General features: G+C 42.9%; 1 protein-coding gene across 1 annotated transcript in view; it reads right to left on the bottom strand.

Annotated features, from left to right (window-relative positions):
- Positions 1-22,255, bottom strand: part of LOC144770900 (sulfotransferase 6B1-like) — a 202,126-nt gene that overhangs the window by 146,373 nt on the left and 33,498 nt on the right. Inside the window, exon 2 of the mRNA XM_078655692.1 lies at positions 5,548-5,657. Within this exon, the coding sequence (XP_078511818.1) occupies positions 5,548-5,657 (110 nt within the window). The remainder of the gene's footprint in view (positions 1-5,547; positions 5,658-22,255) is intronic.

Below are 22,255 nucleotides of genomic sequence, written 5' to 3'. Positions count from 1 at the left end.
CATTTTCTCATTTTAATTAAATTAACGATCAGGAGGATGAGAGTGGCCCAGGGCATCTGAATAAAGAATTCATTTTTAATAAGAGTTTAACATTAGCATGGGTCAATCATAAGTCATATCATGCAGGATAAAATTCAGTCAAGCAGCAGAAAAGAATATAAACTATAATTGAATATTCCAATGGCAACTTCAAGTGAGGTAGAGATGTTTTAAAAGATTTACACATTAAACATAAACAGGGGATTCACCTTCCTTGCTGATGCTCAGAGGCAAGGTTACTTTTCAGTTTTTATTTTCCGGACCAGCCTTCTGTACATCAACCTACCCCAGTGGGACCATTTATAATATTATTATTACAGAAAAAGGGAAAAAAGGAGTAAAATCAGGAGTTAACACTAAGACCATCACAGGAATTCAAATAAAGACAGGTAAATGTCTGTTAGACCTGACACCATTGGCGTGGTTCTCCCCTGCATTTTTTTGCTTTTGCCTCCTGTGCTTTGGTGTATGTTGGACTCCGTTTTGCTGGTCTAGATGCTTTGGGCACTTTGCCACTGCGATTGAGCGTGAGGCATTTGCTGTGGTCTGGGTGCTGAAGAAGTTGAGACAATACTTGTTTGGGACTCACTTCCGGGTTCAGACAGACCACAGGCCCCTCAGATGGTTGATGCAGATGAGGGGTGAGAATCCAAAGCTCTTGAGGTAGTCCATTTCCCTACAGGGTATGGACTTCACGGTGGAACACCGCCCTGGTACAGAACACGCCAATGCTGATGGTCTGTCCAGATATTTTTTTGCCTTTTGTGAAGAGAACTCCCAAGGGGGTGGGTAGTTTTCCCCACATTTCAGCTGGAGGGGACACAAGTTAGATCCAGCACCATTGGCGTGGGTCACCCTTCCATTTTTTTGCTGTTTCCTACTGTGTTTTTGCTGTGTGTTTGACTCCGTTTTGCTAGTCTAGATGCTTTGGGTACTTTGCCACTGCTGTTCAGTGCCAACGTGCAAGTGCTCCCCTTGTAAACTGTTGCTATGGATTAGTGATTCCATGATTGGCATATCTGATTTCCTTGTCAGACCCTAGTATGGTGCACTGTATGTGCCCAGGGTCTGTAAATCAAATGCTGATAGTGGGCTGCAGCACTGATTGTGCCACTCACAGAAGCAGCCTGTAAAATGTAACTCTGGCCTGCCATTGCAGAGCCTGTGTGCATTCTGGGACTGTCCAGTCAACTTAGCAAGTGTCACTTACCAGTCCCTAAACCATCCCTTTTCTACATAATCGTCCGCCCTAAGGTAGGCTCAAGGTACCTCTGTGGGAAGGGTGCATTGTATCTGAAAGGTAGGACATGACCTGATGTGTGTGGCATATCCTGAGAGTGAAATACTGCCAATTTCGGTTTTCACTATTGTCAGGCTACCTGTTCCCTTAGGACAGAATGAGGAGTTTGTTTATAACATCTTATAAACATAACTGGCCCTGGAAACAAGGTAGAAAAATAACGTTTATCATTCCTGAACTCAGAATGTTAAAATGCATCTTTTCGTGTGGGTGATTTTTACATTCTGTATTTTAAAATACCACTTTTAGAAAGTAGGTATTTTATTGCCTAACCATCCAGTGTGCCCCGGCTAGGTTTATGTATTGCATGTCTGGCTTTTGGATCACTGGGTCTGGAGAGGGGCAGCGCCTCCAGTAGTCTAATGAGTCAGGGCTGGGCTGAATAGATCTGGGCTGCATTTAGAGTAGGGGGAGGAGATTTCCTTTCACCTGAATGGCACTGGTCTGCCTTTAACCATGTTGTCTCCACCTCCTGGCAGGAAGCTGCACCAGAGAGGACAGAACTTGTTTTGGCTGGGTACAGACACTCTCTGCCTTCAGAGACAAATGGTTTTTGTATATAAAAAGAAGGACCGAGATCCCAGACTTTTAGATCACTTCTGGGAAATCAAGAGGAACCTTTGCCAAGGAAAAGAGTGGGAGAAGCTGAGGAGGAATACTGCCTCTGTGCTGTTTGCTGTCTGGGGTATCTGTAGTGGCTACTTGCTGCCAAGGAAAGGAGAAAGGACTTTGCTGCTTGCTTTGTCCACATGCTTGAAGAAAAGATCTCCAAGGGCTTGAACTGAACTTGCCCTCTGTTCTAGAGGTTTCAGAAACAGCAAAGACCTCACCGTCTCTGTGAAGACCGTCTCTGATCGTCTCCGCAGAAGAAAGTGGAGACCTTCCTGTGGGCATTGCACTCCGCAACCCTTCGCTATACCCTGCAAGGACGTCACCGACTCTGTCGTTGCCTGACCCGAACACCGACCGGATCCTTTGCAGCATCGTGACCTGCCAGCACCGCAGCGAGCACCGTCTCACCATTCAACTGGAGCCCAGGTCTCATCGACTCCGTCAACGAGCCGCGGTCAGCACCGAATCATGAGGACATTATCCATTTGTAGTGTTTTCACTGTATTACTGTATGTGTTCACAAATGCTTTACAAACTGCCTCTGATGTTTGCCTGTCTCTCGTGCCAAGCTACCAAGGGAGTGGGCAGAAGTTATTTTAGGAGTGTTTCCCCCTTACCATGACTAGAAGCAAGGGTCCCTATTTGGACAAAGGTGCCTACCTTTGCCAACCAGAGACCCCCATTTCGAAGAAAGTCCATATAGAGAACGGGAGAAGGTTTCCAGAGTTAGCGGTGACATACATGTGACAATGGAGTAGCAATGTAGGTAGAAAACAGGTTTATTAGGACAATTGTCCATAAAACATTGTAAACAATACATAAAAACAGATGGACTTTAAAATTGACTTAATACTCATCAGGCCCACCATCGCCCCACCCGACTGTAACCCATCATTAAAACACTATTTAACAGAACGTAAAAACTGATCAATTCCTACAACCACATCTATGTAGGACATTTCTGATGGCAACCCTACAGCCTTCATCATTTGTACTGTTCTGTATTAAAAAACAAAGGTCTTAGGAACTTAACCTGGTTCAGAAGATAACAAACACAGTCCATAAGTATATGCAACAAAGCACATGTTACATTTGGGGGCAGGGACAGAGGCCATTACTATCCTGGACGCTGGCCCCACAGGAGCGGGGTGAGTACATTGGATTGCATCCCACTCTTACCCTTAGAATTTCATTCCGCTGGCTGGGATCAAGCACCTGCGCGAGGTATGGGGAATACTGTACCCAGACCTAAAGAGGGTTTTGAAATACTGATCAAAGGTTTCTGACTCAGGGAGGCCAGGTTGAGAGTCCCGGCCACTCTTTCAATGGAGTAGCACATTCAGAGTGCCATTCCAAGGTTCTTCTACCCCCGCATACACATATAACAATTATATTACAAAGCATAACTAGAGGAAAAGACAATCACTTAATTATAGAATTCTTATAACATCCCCATATATTTGCAAACCCAAGATGGTATTGTGCAGGTGAGCAGTCAGTGCCTAATTTGTAAACAAATAAGTGACCGGGTCCTTTTTGGGAGGCTACTGCAGCTTGCACCACCCATTGCACCTGTTAGCTCCGCCAAAGACAGCATCAACGCAAGTACCAACCATCGCAATCCTACAAGTATGACAATCCAGGCTATTACAGGGCACCCAAAGCTGTGGCCGCTACTGTTCCTTTTAATGTATAGACTTAATAAACACTTTTCACTCCTAAATACGCTATCTCCAGAAAAACCATTCCCCGTAAGAGTGCAGCTGGAGACAGATATCACCTCAAACATGGCGCTTCAACTGATCGCAGCAGGATCCTTGCGCCTGGATACCCTCGCCGGTGATTAGCTGCGCTCTACAAATCCTGATTGATTGATCGATTGATTAAGGATTGAAATCTAAACTTAGCATGTCACATATATCTGACCCTGGGCATGCAGTTCAATCATTGTTAGTGGCGAAAGTGGGATCTGCTGGATTCCATTTGAAATAAAGAAATACAACTACCTAATCGCCCTTGTAGTCCTGCCCTACAGCTCGCTTCTCTCGCGAGACAGTGGTTATGGCAATACATGTAATGTACATCATGGAGGGGTGTGGCGCATCGCCCAGGGCAGCTGACTCTGGAGCACAGGGCTCACGGTTCAATCCCTGTCTTTGGAGGCAGCTCGGCTCAGCACCATGTGACTCTGGGCAATAGCTCACATGGGGCCCGATGTAGGTATGCAAATACCGGTCGGAAACGGCCAAAAATACCGATTTTCGGCCGTTTCCGACCGGTATTTGGATATTGAGATGTAGGGGCATGTTAAATCACAGAATCGGTAATTTTACCGAATCTGTAATTTTTCCGATTCGGTAAAATACAGAATCGGTAAAATTACCGATTCTGTAATTTAACATGTAGGTAGCACTGTAATCAGTGCTACAAGGGTTTAAGAATTCGTTATTTACCACCAACTAGAAGTTGGTGGTAAATAATGAAAACCCTTCAAAAAGCTTTTTTTTGCTGTAAAAAATGTGCCATGTTGCAGACATACATGCCCTAAAGGCATGTATGTCAGCAACATGTGCACCCATGCACAATTGAGGGGTGCAACAGGGTGTCAAAGTGACACCCTGTCCCCCTTGCAAATTCGGTAATTTTACCGAATCGGTATTTACCGATTCGGTAATTGGCATTGATTCCTTTGGGCCTCAAGGCCCATAGGAATCAATGGCAATTACCGAATCGGTAAATACCGATTCGGTAATTACCGAATTATTCCGATTCGGTAATCTCAGAAGTGAAATTACCTACATCCCATTTACCTACTCTTAAATACCGAATCGGTATGATTCGGTATTTAAGAGTAGGTAAATCGAGATTACCTACATCTGGCCCTTAATCTCCACGATGGCCTCCAGCACCTTGAGACCAGTAGGGGTGAGTAGTTTGCGCTTTACAAATACCGGATTTACAGATTCCATGCATGCAGCGATTATTAAAGCCAAATGGAGATCAATACACAAGGACCAGCCTGCTGCAGTCTCTACCGACCCTTTCACCTCACCCACTCTGTGATGAGATGCCAAAGGGTGGTGCCTCATAGCACGAGTGTTTGATTGACACTTAGCGCCTGGTGCTAATAATGAACCCCTAAGTCTTTGCCAGGCTGATGACGGTCACACTTCCTGGGTACAGACTCAACTCCTTCCAGCGACTGTCTCATAAGCACTCTCAGAGCAGAGGCAGAGGGACTGCCTAACAGTCCATCAGGGTAAACCTGACTAGAAAATGCAAAGTTAATCTTTGCTATTCAAATAGTGGTGTGTCCTTAATCCAGGACTATTTGCCTTCTTTGCTGTGCTGTTTATACACCCTTCACCTTTGGTGGTTATGCTTCACTGAAGGATAGAACCACACAAACATTGTTACCACCACCTCTACCCTGTTCACTGGTTACGCTCAGGACTGGACTGGGCTGGTGTGGGCGTGGCTAAGATGCAAATATAAAACTGAGTACGAATGAGCACTGTCCACATAGGTGTATTCTAAAACAGAATGGACTATGTTTACTGGTATAATATATAATGTCACTGTTCCTTGACACTGACCTCAAATTTGTCCGGCGATCCAAACTCAAGGACGGGCACGAAGGTTGGCGGCTCCTTGCCATGGATGCTGTACATCATGTCATGTAAGATCTGAATGGTCCAGTTGGTTCCTGAAACACAGCAATGTTTCCATTAAGACACAGAAAAGACCAGGCCAGCCTCATTTCATTAGGTACTGATACCAAAAGGTCAGAGGAGAAGTGTGGCTCAAATGGTTAGAGCGGCAGACCCTGATGCAGAAGTCTGGCCCGGGACCAGGGTTCAATACCCGCCTCGGCGGGATTTGGGCTCAATTTCCTCGGACCTGATAAATCTCGCCTTGGTGCCTATTCTAATCATGGGTCCCACTCTGCGACTCTGGGCAATAGCTTGCTTAATCTCCACAACGGCCCCAAAAGCGCTGGGATGCCTGGTGTCACCCTGGGGGGTGCCCAGGAGTGGACACTAACAGGGAAAACCAGGAAGGGTTCCTAAGCGGTATACGTACAGCGCCGGGACACTACCTTTGGGAAGTAGCTGTGCGCTCCATAAATATCGGTACATTTACATTATTGCATCTGTGTCACCTGTGTAAATGACCACCAGCCTGTTGTCCCTGCCGTAGGAACAGGTTGGTTTTTAGATGGGTACTTGGGAACCCAGAAAAAGAGAGAGCAACCCGTTGATTAACAAAGTGAATCGGCGTTCCAATAACCTTCCGACAACATTTTTTCCTCTGCTCTAATTAATATTTGTATCAGAAACCACTTCTTTTTTCTCACATACACATTCAAATCATGCGAACAAATCCTGTTTTCAATAGAAAGTATCACCTTCATTATTAAAAACAGTTAACAATTAAAAATGTTACTGCTACTACAGAAATAATGTACAGTGTTAAAATATCAAAGCCAATATATATATATATATATATACACACATTCAAAGTCATTTAGATAAAGTCGTATATGTTAAGAAAAATCATTTTCTAGAGATGAGCATTGGCTTCAACTGAACCCTCACGCCAGGGGAGCTGCCACTCTTCTCACAATTTTAATAAGGCGGATAACCAACCTGAATAAAATTATCCTTTGGAATATCCAACCTTTTTTAACTCACTCACTACACCTCACTGTATCTGCACTTTCCCGGGCCACACACCCCACTTCATCAAACAGCAAAGGAACAAAAGATCTCCGACAAAGAGCCTCTTCATGGGTGCCCGTTGGGTATTGCAGCGCCGACCCAACAAGGAGTAGGTTCAGATGATGAAGCATGACACTTACCCGGGAGTAGCATTCCTAGGAGGACAATAATAAAGGAGACCACAGTCCAATGAACAAGAACAAAGTGGAAAAGGCAAACCAGGAGAGCAAGTAGGACTTGGATAGGGCAGGAGGACTGGGGGCTAGGAGATCTCGGGAAACCATGGACAGAGGGACCAGCACCAGAAGATCCGATACACGAGGACCAGATAAAGTAGTACCAGAACTAAGACCAGGACTACATGGACCAGGGAGGGCGGCACAAAAGCAGAAGGATTAGGAACAGACAAACCAGAGGACTAGATAAAACCAGGGGAGCAGAACCAAGAGGCGTGGTGGATGAGAATTAGGGAGAGGAGGAGGAAAGGTCCACAGCCGGGAGCCTGTGAAGCCAGAGACCCAATGTTGCATTTAATTCACGTACTTTTCTTCTATTCATCATATGGTACATGTATCCACTGTTATCTTTGCTTGTATTTCAATAGCATGTGCTTTGTGTTCTTTTCACATGTGTTCTACATTACCTTCGGAATGCTTGTAATTTATGGTTCCACTCAGATATCTCCAGTTGCATCTGGAAACTAACCTAGGCGGACACCTTAGCCGTGCTGCTAATAAACCTACTCTTCATGCACATATTGGGCTCCAGAGACTTTGTAATATTGGCGACGAGGGTGGAATACTGAATGTATATGTTGAAGCATTAACCAGAATGGAAAAGAGGTTCAAACCTACTACTAATATGGCCTTAAATAGATTTAAATTCTACACCAGGGCACAAAAAGAAGATGAGTCATTTGATGATTTTCTAACGGCTTTGAGATCTTTGAGTCTGCACTGTAACTTCGGCACGGTCACAGATGAAATGATACATGATCAAATCATTGTACATGTAAAAAATAAAAAGTTTCAAGAAAAGTTATGGGTCATGGGTGACCCTAACTTAGATGAAGTAATTTCTACTGCAAAAGCTATGACCTTTTCAAGAAGAAGATGGAAATGGTAGAACAAAATTCCAACAAATCTGCAACTGAGGAAGAGATTTGTGTTGTTAAAACAAAAAGCAATTTTAAAAATGATATTCCACAAGGAACATTTTCTACTAGATACAACAACAACAGTTGTCCTGGTAAAAGGAATGATAATTCTTTTAATTATAACATGTTACAGATGTGAAAGCAGATTTCATGTAGCATCTTTTCAGGGATGTCCCACAATCAACAGAGAGTGCAGAATTTGTGGCAGAATGGGACACTGTAGCAATGTTTGCAGAGATAAGCGCTACAGTAACCAGACACGGAGTACTACCTCTGCTACTTCTGAAATTAATAGGGTCACCAGTGTTAGAGAGACTCCCAATTATAACAAAGGCTTTGTTGTTTCAATCATACACAGTGGAGCTGAAAAAGAAATTTGCACGAAGTCTCCTAAATGTATGTTTCAAATTTTAAGTATTGATCTAGAGCTCATGGAGGACTCTGGGTCACGTTGGGCAATTATTACCACACAATATTTTAAAGAGAAGTTAAAACTGTGTGTAATTATGATCATTTGCAACCATCTGACAAGGGTCCAAAATTGAAAGGGAAGGTTTTTTCCAAGTACCACTGTATTTCAAAGGGAGGCTCATATAAAATTGTATACTGGTGTGAGAGGGGTAAATGTGTTAGGTTGACGAGACCAATGGAAGCTGGGCATAATTCTCAATCCGCGATCGGAAGATCCTGATTCACTTTGTAGCGAACAAGAAATGTACTGTATCACCACAGTTTACACAAATGTTGCTATTCTTGAAAGAGAAATAAAATTGTTAAATACATATAGCAAAGTGTATTGTGACAAATTGGGCAGATTGACGAATTTCACACATAGACTTGTATTTAAAGAAACTGCCAGTCCAATTAAACAAAAATTGGCGGGAGTACCCATCAACATTAGGGATGATTTGAAAGAAATGCTTAAAGAGTTGTCAGATGAGGGCATAATGGAGCCCATTGAATCATCTAAATGGGTTTCACCCCTTGTTCTAGTGCGCAAACCTAACCAAAAACTCTGAATGTGTGTGGACTTGAGAGGATTACTTTTTAACAATATGATAGATTGCCACCCTCTTCTTAATATTAATGAGGTTGTTTAGTTATTAGGTGCGTAGATATTCTCCACCCTTGTTCTAAGGTCTGCATATCACCAACTACAAGTTACAGAGAAGTCAAATAAGTACACCACTTTCATCACACAAGGACTTTTCAATATACCAGAATGCCCTATGGACTGGCGTCGGCAACGTCAGTCTTTCAAAGGGTAATGTTTCGGATATTTAGGGACATTGACACTTAAGTTAAATATTTTCAAGATGATATTTTAATATTCTCAAGAAATGAATCAGAACATGAAGTCAATTTGAATCAAGTATGCAAGAGGCTTGAAAATTGTGGTCTTACCCTCAAGGCTCACAAGTGTAAGCTTTTCAAACACTCTGTTGAATATTGAGGGCATACACTGTCTGATGAGGGTGTTATTCCTAAAAAATCCAATGTTGAAGCCATCCAGAATGCTCCATCTCCTAAAAACAAGGAGCAATTATTATCATTCTCAGGAATGTGTGAGTATTACTGCAAATGTGTTGAGAATTTTGCCACCAAGATGGAACCATTGAGGAAATTGTTGAGGCAGAGTGTCACATATGAGTGGAATGAAGGCAACAAAAAACTTTTGAAATCATAAAAAGAGATATTATGAATGCTCCCACATTGAAACCGTTCCGCATGAGTAAAGAATGCATCATAACTGTTGATGCCAGTTTATATGGGCTTGGAAGTGTATTATCTCAAAAGGATGGTGGGAATGAATGGAATGTTGTCTTTGCTTCAAGGACTCTTAATGAGACTGAGAGCAAGTATGCAGTGATTGAGAAAGAGCTGCTTGCATGTGTGTGGGCAGTTGAACACTACAGGATATTTGTGCGGGGCCACAAGGTCATACTCAGGACGGACCACAAACCGTTAGTACATGTTCTGTCCACAGGAGAAGGATGGAACTCCATGGCCCGAATTGCCCGTTTAGCATTAAGACTCCAGGAGTATAATTTTAAGGTTGAATATGTACCGGGTAAGAAAAATGTACTGCTGATTTTTAGTCACGCCTACCATGTAGAGAGAATAATAATAATGTAAATGTTGTTAAAGAATTGGATTTTGTTGTGGGAATGTATTCCTTTACAGAACCAGGAAATCACAGAATAACTCTGGAGAGAAAGTGAACAGAGTGATGACAGGTGGAGTGATCTTAAGAAGTTTCTGATGGAAGGTTGGCCAAGGAAGAATGATGTGAGGTCAGATTTATTGGCTTTTTACAATGTTGCACAAACTAGGATTGAAGGTGATTTAATTCTCAAAGCGGGGAAGTGTATTCCTCCCACGGGTATACAAGATATCATTCTGAAGTTATCTCACAAAACACATCCAGGAATATCCCCCATTAAGTGTTTTATCAGAACCTACTTCTGGTGGCCTGGTATGGACAGTTTTATTGATCAAACAGTCAGGGAAGGCCATGAGTGTGTGTCCAGTGAAAAAATGATACAGGTACATATACCCCCTCTGAAGACAGTTAAATGGACTGAGGAGCCATGGCAGAAAGTTGCTTTTGACATTTCAGGCCCTTTCAGTATGTTGCCTAAGGGTTTGCGTTTTGCTTTGGTCATGATCGACCACCATTCTAAGTGACCTGAAGTGAAGTTTGTTCCAAAGGCCACCACTAGTGCTGTTGTGAACTTCTTTAAATAAGTATTTGCATGTGAAGGATGCCCTTCTACCGTTGTTTCCGACAACGGGGTGCAACTTACATCATCTGAAATGGAGAGTTTCCTCAAAGGTTGTGGTATTAGGCATACACTCACCTCACTCTATGAACCACATGGGAATGGTCAGGTTGATTGTTTTAACCGCGTGCTTAAGAGTTTTGTCACTGATTCCCTCAAACAAAGAGAAAATGGGTTGAGTGCGCTGAGGGGACATTTGTGGGTGTATCGCATTACCTCACATTCCACGACTGAAGTCAGTCCTTTAAGTTACTCAAAGGTAGAAATCTGGCTTCCAGTGTTTTTCCCTGGTGATTCAGGGAAAAATGCAAGAGTTTGTTGCAATAGAGAGAATGTGTCCACGATACTGCCAGGAGGGTGGAAACCAAACCAAACAAAACCAAAATATGGTACAATAATAAATGGAGAACGAAAGCACACAATTTTAGGGTTGGTGATTGTGTCAGAGTTTAAAAACCTGGTTTTCCCAATAAAGGTTCCAATAGATATGGAAAGGCCATGCAGGTCTAAAAGGTCTTTAACAACAGCGTAATCACTCAGGATGGTAAGGTATGGAACACTAGGAAGGTTTCCAAGTGTCCTGCTCATTTGCTTTGACAGATTTCTGATTGTGGGAACATTTACCACCAGAATGGAAACCAGAGTAGTGGACCTGGCAATGAATCTGTTGCTTCCAGAGTCAAAACCAACACTTGCATTAGAAGTATTCCTAAATGTTTTAATGGTTTTGTTTAATCCTTTTTTTCCTCACCTTTCCATCTTTCTTTCCTAATGAGGGGATGTGTTGCATTTAATTCATGTACTTTTCTTCTATTCATCATACGGTACATGTATCCACTGTTATCTTTGCTTGTATTTCAATAGCATGCGCTTTTTGTACTTTTCATATGTGTTCTACATTACCTTCGGAATGCTTGTAATTTATGGTTCCACTCGGTTATCTCCAGTTGCATCTGGAAACTAACCTGGGCGCACGCCTTAGCCGTGCTACTAATAAACCTACTCTTCCTGCACATATTTGGCTCCAGAGACTTTGTAATACCAAGATCCAAAGGACGTGGGGCAAGAGGACATGGGAATGATGACCAGGAAAGGCTAAGAAGATCTATGGTGGACCGGAACAGGTTATTACAGAACCATGGGGGCAAGGAGCAGGTGAGCGAGGGCCAGGAGGATCAAGACCTGATTGAGAGAGACTATGAAGATTAGAGGCTGGAAGGTAATAGCTAGCAGAATCAGGAGACTGGGATAAGCCAACCAGGAACTAGGAAGACGATTGCTAGGTAAACCAGACTGAGGAAGACTTACAGAACAGGACCTGAAGAATCAACAGAAGATGGTCCGCAGTCGGATCCAGCAAGACAAGAGCTAAGAGGACCAGGGCAAGGATGGCCAGTGGGACCACAACCCAGGGGAGATAATAAGGGGGCCAGGATGACAGGAGCCAGGATGACCAAGCCGGCTGGCTAAGAACAGGTTAACTTGAACAAGGAGGATCAGAACTAAGTGGACAAGTTAGTGCACAACTAGAATGACAATGAGCAGGAGAACCAGGGCCAAGAGTATCATGAAATGATAGAGAAGGGTCAGGACAACTAGTTAGGTCAGGAGCAGGTGGACCAGGGCCATTATGATCAGGACCAGTTGGGGAAAAGTTAGGTGGAATAGAAAGATCAGAATAAGCACCACCAGGAACAGGGTTGGGAGGACCAGAGAGGTAAGAACCAAGGGACCAGGACATGAAGTAGCAAATGGGGCAGGAGGACTAGGAATCGAGGTATTATGACCAAGCTGGTGAGGATAAGGATGACCAGGACAACCAGAGCCACAAGGACCAATGGGGCCAAACCAGGACAAAAATTAACAAGCCCTACCTAAGAGAACTTAATAAGAAGGTCCAGGACCAGTGAACACAGTACCAGTTGGACCATAGGGACCAGGGCAAGAAGAAGTAGGGTGTTCCAAACCAGGAACGCTAGGGTTTTCAGAACCAGGACAACAGGGCAAGATGAAGAAGGACCCAGCAGACCAGTTGCATCAGGGTGAGGATCAGCAGTACAATGACCGGAAGGCCCAGAAGTACAAGGATGTTCCAGAGGACAGCCAGACAGACCAGGGTCAGGAATGAATAGAACGATTGCGACAGGTTCAGGAAACCAGTGGCAGGGTGACCAGAACTAGTTGAACCAGGGCCAGGATGAGGGTCGGGAGGATCAAAACAACCCAGACAAGGAGCAATTGGATCAGGACTGGCAAATGACCAATACCAGAAAGGATAGAAGGACATGGGAAGAAGGAAGAAGACAAGCACCCGCGTAAGTCCAGGCCGCATGTATTCGGATATCCATTTTTTAAATGGTTCTTATTCATGCTTCTAATGCGGTCAGCCACTAGAATCCCCCAATTGTTTCAGCCCATATATACAACAGGTTAGTATTTGCTGGAAAGTCAGAGCATGCAAATAAAAAGCCAGGACTATTACACTCTGACCTTCTGAGTGATAGAAGACGTTGTCTGATGCTGGCATAGTAGTCTGAGGGCGGTTGTAAGGGAGGAGGGACTCAAACGTGGCAGTGAAGTTTAAAGGTGAATTGGTGAAAAGGAGTGTGGTTTGTGAACGATGGCAGAAAGGGGTTGAGTAACTCAGACGGAGAAGTCAGCAAAAATAGTTAATGGCTAACAAAGAGGAACAACGGTATATAGCAATCAGCAAAGGGAAGCTCAGGATCATAGGAAGGCTCCGATGAGCAGAAGAGAGGGTGAGAGAGGCACCAAATAGATTGACTCCGATCACCCATAGAGAGATTCTGAGTTACAAAGGGTTCTGTTTGCCATCTGTGATAGCCATAGGAACCACGGCAAAGATAGCATCAGCACCAGACGAGTAGTCTGTAAAATCCTGAGAACTAGATGAAGGGCGGTCAACATACATACGCAGCAGAAGTGTTTGGAAGACCAGCAAAGATGCACTGAGTGTCGAGACTGCTAGAATAGTTTGTGTGACTCCCAGACCTTTCCACTGCCATTGCATGTGCATGTATGTGCAGTGTATATGTAGCAAGTGTGTAGTAAAAAGGCCCCTTGTGTGGTGAAGGTCTACGTGCATGGACCAGCTGATAGCATTTTACATGGGGTGATAGAGGGTAGAAATAGCTACCCTATAAAGTGGAAGTAGATTGACTGCATCCCTTTGGGTGGAGGGTGGAATCCCTGACCTGAAGTGCAAAAGGGTGGATAAAGGTTACCCACCGAAATTCAGTTTGTCTCCGTTAGAAAAGGGCTGCTGATTAGTTCTTCCTGATTAACAACATAGGGTGGAAGGTGGATTGTAGGAGTAAGAACTAGGTCAGAGGTAGTTCTTGTTAAAGGTAACAACGTTTTTAAGAAGGGCCGCCCTTTTGTCTATGACTGATGACTGCTCAGGGAGGGTTATGACAGCGAGGTGCCGAGATCTCAGTCTTCATTGAGTCTTTGTTTTGGATACTTCTGATTAGAGCCAGCACTAATGCTCCTGCTGTGAGGGCCTCCACCTACCACAAGGCTGTATCTGAGCCACAGCCAGAAAATGATATTTGAGAGAGAAACACCCCAAATCAGTACTGAAACCTCAATAGTGGATTCACCTGCCCAGTCTGGAAAATGAGTAAACAAGTGGAATTGTGAAATGATTGATCCATAGGTCACAAGAATGGAGGTAACACAATGTCTTTGCTTATTCAGTGTCTTATTCCTTGCAATATTTATAATAAAGTCAATGAATAAAATATCTGTGAGTTTCTTTTCTTCTATGTCTTTGATGCTTCTATGTCTTTCTTTGGTTTACTGGACAAATGCAGTCACAGTCCAATGGCATTAAGTTCAATTAATTAAAGTCCTGTTCCATCGCGTGTGGTTCCTCGATGGAATATATCCTCTGATGGCCCGTCGGAGGAAGGACTTTATACCGTCAAACCTGGCTGTAAAGGAAAAAAATAATGACCCTGTCACCCTGGGGGCCTTTGCTTTTTTGCTTTACAGAAACAAAGTCACTTTTTGAAATCTGTAAACTTTTGAAAAGTTTGCTTGCTGGCAATCCTGTCTGACTGTAGCGTCCGTCAAACATTTCCACCATAGATGGGAACCACCATATCACTGTTTATGTAGGGAGTTGTTCAAGGGCCAGCGGACAAGTCTAAATTTAGCAGGCGAAGGTCCCTCAAGATGGCGGACATATTGTCCTCCGCCATCCCGATGGAGTCAGTTCTGTCCCCCAAACTAAATCAGGCCCAAAGTTTTTTTCCTTCCACTGTGAGATTGGAATTAAGCCTCTCAATTATACATGTGCTGTAGATTAACCTTTAATGTGTGGTGGTTTTTGAATATAGAGGGACGGCTCCCTCTTGGGGCCTTGTTTAAGAAACAAAACAACTGCAGTGCATACCCCTCGGCTCCCTTACCTACTCTACAGAATACTGCAGATTGCTGCGGAGTATGTAAGTGAGCTGAGGGGTATGCACTGCAGAGTGATATGCATATGTAAGTGAGCTGAGGGGTATGCACTGCAGAGTGATATGCATATGTAAGTGAGCTGAGAGGTATGCACTGCAGTGATATGCATATGTAAGTGAGCTGAGGGGTATGCACTGCAGAGTGATATGCATATGTAAGTGAGCTGAGGGGTATGCACTGCAGAGTGATATGCATATGTAAGTGAGCTGAGAGGTATGCACTGCAGAATGATATGCATATGTAAGTGAGCTGAGGGGTATGCACTGCAGAGTGATATGCATATGTAAGTGAGCTGAGGGGTATGCACTGCAGAGTGATACGCATATGTAAGTGAGCTGATAGGTATGCACTGCAGAGTGATATGCATATGTAAGTGAGCTGAGAGGTATGCACTGCAGAGTGATATGCATATGTAAGTGAGCTGCGAGGTATGCACTGCGGAGTGATATGCATATGTAAGTGAGCTGAGGGGTATGCACTGCAGAGTGATATGCATATGTAAGTGAGCTGATAGGTATGCACTGCAGAGTGATATGCATATGTAAGTGAGCTGCGAGGTATGCACTGCAGAGTGAAATGCATATGTAAGTGAGCTGAGGAGTATGCACTGCAGAGTGATATGCATATGTAAGTGAGCTGAGAGGTATGCACTGCAGAGTGATATGCATATGTAAGTGAGCTGCAAGGTATGCACTGCAGAGTGATATGCATATGTAAGTGAGCTGAGGGGTATGCACTGCAGAGTGATATGCATATGTAAGTGAGCTGAGGGGTATGCACTGCAGAGTGATATGCATATGTAAGTGAGCTGAGGGGTATGCACTGCAGAGTGATATGCATATGTAAGTGAGCTGAGAGGTATGCACTGCAGAGTGATATGCATATGTAAGTGAGCTGAGAGGTATGCACTGCAGAGTGATATGCATATGTAAGTGAGCTGCGAGGTATGCACTGCAGAGTGAAATGCATATGTAAGTGAGCTGAGGAGTATGCACTGCAGAGTGATATGCATATGTAAGTGAGCTGAGAGGTATGCACTGCAGAGTGATATGCATATGTAAGTGAGCTGCGAGGTATGCACTGCAGAGTGATATACATATGTAAGTGAGCTGCGAGGTATGCACTGCAGAGTGATATACATATGTAAGTGAGCTGCGAGGTATGCACTGCAGAGTGATATACATATGTAAGTGAGCTGCGAGGTATGCACTGCAGAGTGATATGCATATGTAAGTGAGCTGCAAGGTATGCACTGCAGAGTGATATGCATATGTAAGTGAGCTGAGGGGTATGCACTGCAAAGTGATATGCATATGTAAGTGAGCTGAGGGGTATGCACTGCAGAGTGATATGCAAATGTAAGTGAGCTGCGAGGTATGTACTGCAGAGTGATATGCATATGCAAGTGAGCTGAGGGGTATGCACTGCAGAGTGATATGCAAATGTAAGTGAGCTGCGAGGTATGCACTGCAGAGTGCTATGCATATGCAAGTGAGCTGCGAGGTATGCACTGCAGAGTGATATGCATATGTAAGTGAGCTGAGGGGTATGCACTGCAGAGTGATATGCATATGTAAGTGAGCTGCGGGGTATGCACTGCAGAGTGATATGCATATGTAAGTGAGCTGCGAGGTATGCACTGCAGAGTGATATGCATATGTAAGTGAGCTGAGGGGTATGCACTGCAGAGTGATATGCATATGTAAGTGAGCTGAGGGGTATGCACTGCAGAGTGATATGCATATGTAAGTGAGCTGAGGGGTATGCACTGCAGAGTGATATGCATATGTAAGTGAGCTGCGGGGTATGCACTGCAGAGTGATATGCATATGTAAGTGAGCTGAGGGGTATGCACTGCAGAGTGATATGCATATGTAAGTGAGCTGAGAGGTATGCACTGCAGAGTGATATGCATATGTAAGTGAGCTGCGAGGTATGCACGGCAGAGTGATATGCATATGTAAGTGAGCTGCGAGGTATGCACTGCAGAGTGATATGAATATGTAAGTGAGCTGAGGGGTATACACTGCAGAGTGATATGCATATGTAAGTGAGCTGCGAGGTATGCACTGCAGAGTGATATGCATATGTAAGTGACCTGAGGGGTATGCACTGCAGAGTGATATGCATATGTAAGTGAGCTGAGGGGTATGCACTGCAGAGTGATATGCATATGTAAGTGAGCTGCGAGGTATGCACTGCAGAGTGATATGCATATGTAAGTGAGCTGCGAGGTATGCACTGCAGAGTGATATGCATATGTAAGTGAGCTGAGGGGTATGCACTGCAGAGTGATATGAATATGTAAGTGAGCTGAGAGGTATGCACTGCAGAGTGATATGCATATGTAAGTGAGCTGAGGGGTATGCACTGCAGAGTGATATGCATATGTAAGTGCGCTGAGAGGTATGCACTGCAGAGTGATATGCATATGTAAGTGAGCTGAGGGGTATGCACTGCAGAGTGATATGCATATGTAAGTGAGCTGAGGGGTATGCACAGCGGAGTGATATGCAGTGGTTCAAAAGTTTAGAAACCACTCCATACTATTTGACGGCGGTGTCCTTCCATACTCTTCAGTATAATCAATGCAGAGTGTGTAAGGGTGAAGTGTGGTGACTGGTTGTGCTGTTTTCAAGTGCAAAATGTATCCCTGCATCCAGTTTTAGACCAAGTGCCCACTCTGCCCTGCCACAGAATTTTGCTGAACTTCATGGAATTTTAATGTAATTCTGCGAATTCTGCAGAATCGAACTTCGCCAATTCCATCCAACCCTACTAAACAGTTATTTGCCTCCCACTCCTAGCTCGGCCCGGTTCAGCGTCCATTTACTGCTACATGTTTGTGAAAGTGCATAGACTTATGTATGCATGTCACACTTCTCAACTTGAACACGTCATGTTTGGGCCGATCCAAAAACAGATTCTCAGTTATTTGCTACCTTGTAAAATCCTCCTGTTCGCTTCTTCTCTCATCTAAGCTGCAAATGTGCATTTTGACCTTGAATAAGGGCTGTTCGCATAATCCTGCTTGCGCCTCTGTGACCCAAGGATCTTAGGGGCATATTAGCAACGAAATGAGATATTGCAATCCTCGTTTAGCGAGGTTTTTATTATTGCTGTCTATCTCTGGATTACATCGCCTTATTAGCGGCGTATTATCAACACGCCGCTAACAGGCGATGTAAAATCCAGGGATAGGGGTGAAAACCTGCATTAGCGGGGGAAATCCTGCAAAAAAATGTAGCGAAATGAAAAAGCTTGCTAATACGCAAGTGTAGACTTAACCCATCAATCCACCTCCCATTGGAAAGATGGTTAAGTCATATTTTTTCAGGTGTTAAATACATGCGAAAAACGGGGCTTAGCGTGACTTTCATTATCTCTGTACAGGTCCGGGGCAGCATTGATGATAGTGCGAAGTAGTGTTAACGGCTATTTTCATGGAGTTCAGGTGAGGAACGCCTACCTTGCATGTCATTAGCGATGACTATCTCTGACATGCAAGGCGATGGAGAAAGTGCCAGCTATCGCCTGAAAGCTTGCGCTAACGCATGTTAGCACAGGGTTGCTAATAGGGCGATAAAAATATCACTTGTTTTGTGCAGAGGGATCTAAATCCACCCCTTCCACAAAAAACAATGATTTCCAAAACGTTTGAAAGGATGGGCTTTATTTACCTGTTCAAACATTAAATGTCGAAGAGCTGTTTTCCTTGAAAGGTAGATAAGTTGCTTTTTTATAGCTTTATAGCTGGATATAGCACTATTTATGTTTGCCAAGTTGTAACCCCTCCTTCAGGCATAGCTGTCCTTGTTCTTTACCCTTCTCACGCCTTCCTTCTACAGCGATGCTGCAGAGTTTGCGATGTACTGTATTATAAAACAATAACTCAGGGTAAGTTTGCTGTTATGATGCTCGTAGATCTGGGAGATTGATGTCATTCAGAGCTATAATATGTGAAAGAAGAAAGTGTATGCGTGCTTACAAAGGGCTCGGCCCCTCAGGATAAAGTTACTGTGAGTAGGCGAGCCCATAGGTCACTGTTACTATAAACAAGTAGGCCACGTAGGCCTTCTTCAGGGCACGGTGTTGGCAGTGTAACACATCTAGGATGTGCAAAGTTCTTAGTAGTGAGCGTAGTCCAATGTAGATTTTGATTACTGCCCATAGTTTGAGGAACCTTCACTGGTTCTATCTCCACACTAGGGTAGTATTTCCATAAAAGACTAGCTATATTTCCTAGCAAAGGCAAAACTTCTTGAAAGTTCATGTTGAGACAGGAAGTGCATGTGCCTTTTTCTTGTGAGTTAACTTTATCTCCATTTCCTTCTTACCTTAAACACTGGTTAACGTACCAATATTTTGATATGCGGGTGATACCTGCTACGTTGAAATGTATGGCACTGTGTGTGTGGGTGTTCTGCTGGGGATCACTGACATAATATCAAATGCACAAATTTAAATGAAAAAAAAGATCAAAGAAAAAATATAGAATGCAAAAATATCGAATTCCTATCTACAAACAGGTAAGTACAAAAATATCGAATCAAAAATATAGTTTTAAAAAATATAGTTAGTCAAAATATCGAATTTTTTTAAATGTCTTAAAAGTAATTTAAAATTAATGAAATAATAAATATAACATTTACTATTACCACTCCAGTGAGTGCAACAGTAGAGAAAGCGTTGGATAGCGTAGGGGTAAAAATTACTATTCCCACTCCAGAGAGTGCAACAGTAGGGAAAGCGTTGAATAGCGTAGGGGTAAAAATTACTATTCCCACTCCAGAGAGTGCAACAGTAGGGAAAGGGTTGGATAGCGTAGGGGTAAAAATTACTATTCCCACTCCAGAGAGTGCAACAGAAGGGAAAGCGTTGGATAGCGTAGGGGTTAAAATTACTATTCCCACTCCAAAGAGTGCAACAGTAGGGAAAGTAAATACTTCTGATATTATGTAAAAAAATATAAATAAATATCTATCAAAAATTAATTACAAGTAATTACCAATTTAATATAATATAATAATTAATCAATTAAAATTACAAATTACAATTAATTGTTACTATTAGTTACCTATTCAAATTAATTACAAATTAACAATTACTTACCTTCAATTCAATATTTTTCACCACTATATTCTGTCCATTTGATATTTTGACCATTCTATATTTTGACTTCGATATTTTGTCTAGTTACCTTCTGGTGGTACTGGTTCCAGGCTGAGGTGTTCTTACGCTGTGCTGGTGAATGTGAGAGTGCCTTAGCTACGATTATGCCAACAACAAGAACACAAGAGGTGTCTGCTGCTAAATGTGTAGGTGACAATCTTTTGAGGGTTAATTAATTACATAAATGCCGAGCACCAAATATTTTCTTAGGCTCTCATTGCTGAATGCCGGGGTTGTCATTATTTTTTCTTTTACTATCCTACCCTTGATTTGTTGTTATCTTATACTTGCAGGTTCTTTTTTATCCCATTTTCTGCTTTCATCATTGTTTTCCTATCTCTCTTTCTCCTGTTAGTCCTTGAGTAAGATAAGTTTTACACTGACACATAGCACCATTGCTTCATGTGTAGCTTACAGAGGTGTGACTCTTCTGCCTACATCAGGAGAGCAGGTGTATACACTTTTTGCCCCTTGGCTTCATAATCCACTTCATAATCTCTGCAAGCATGAAGGATGGTTTCCAAACATGGCAAGGAAGGAACTCCCTTCATGCCCCATGTATTGTCCCCTGATCTGTCTGACAAGTTTCAACACTGTTGCATGCTGTTACTAGGGTCTTACTCAGGTTGATGTAACTGCCTCATAACTATGGATGCTTCCAGTTCAACTCTGAAGTTCTTAGTACATACATTTTCCACAATGGTGAATGTTTGAGGTGGTGTGGCTACGATTCAAACATATCTGCATGCTACACACAGATCTCTGCAGTAGTACACTTTTAACTCAAACAGCTAAATGATTAATCGAATATATGACGTTATCCCGCTGGATAATATCCCGCATACCATTAGTACGCATTTTTGATAACGCAAAAGCAATACAACGAAATACCATTATCCCGCAAACATTTACTCCCCATATGCCTTTACCACGCATGCCATCACAACGCAAAGGCATGCGTGGTGAAGGCATATACTTTGTAAAAGTACATTATTTATATATATATATATATATATATTCACTGAAAAAACCATAGGTTATAGACCATATATAGTTAGGAATTAGCATTTAAAAAACCTTATTTTACTCACACAAAACCATTGAAATTCCATATATAGTTAGTTGCACTAACTATATATCGCGCACCCGCAATCCACTGCTGATCATGTCACATATTACATCATTCATGACATGGTCAGTGACATCACTGATGACATCACTGATGACATCTCAAATGACATCACTGATGACATCACTGATGACATCTCAAATGACATCACTGATGACTACATCCAGTGACTGTATAATTCTGTAAAGTTAAAATATGTCTTACATATTGAAGAATGAGTGGATGTATAAGTGTCTTGATGAAGGATTTAGTAGGGGCATGGCTGACTGTATGAGTGACTGATTAAATGTGTCTCACTGAGTGCATGGGTTAGTGACTAAACTGTCTTCATTTGTGCATCATTATGTCTGTTGTTCTGTAAACTGCTGCATGTGTTGATCATTAGCTATATGATTAACTGTATGGGTTATTGATTGGTTGCCCAAGCATTTGTATGGGAGACTGAGTGTGTGTGTGGGTGGCTGGGAGGTGTATGACTCTCTGCATAGATGTGTGAGCAGTTGATTGACTAGATGTATGGGTTCAAAAGTGCATGTGGAAACAGCTGTATGGGCGGTTGACTGTGTGCATGAGTGTATTGGTGAGTGAATGGATATCTCAGTGCTACATGTCAAAGTAAGTACATATGTAAAACACAGTACATGTGAGAGTTGACATATATAAATAACTGTGCATAAGAGCCAGTGAATGTGTGAGTGGCTGTATGGATCATTGTGAACTTGTATCCAGGATTGTATAAGTGAGTAAATATGTTTTAGTATATGTTTGAATAAGTAAGGTGTGTATAACTGTATAGTTGAGGAAATGGAGGTGTGATTGATTCTTTGCATGACTGACTAAGTGTCTGAGTAACTC

The sequence above is a fragment of the Lissotriton helveticus genome, chromosome 7, assembly GCF_964261635.1.
Source record: "Lissotriton helveticus chromosome 7, aLisHel1.1, whole genome shotgun sequence".
NCBI lineage: Eukaryota > Metazoa > Chordata > Amphibia > Caudata > Salamandridae > Lissotriton > Lissotriton helveticus.
The sequence above is the reverse complement of the archived record's forward strand: the minus strand, read 5'-3'. Positions and strand labels throughout refer to the sequence as shown.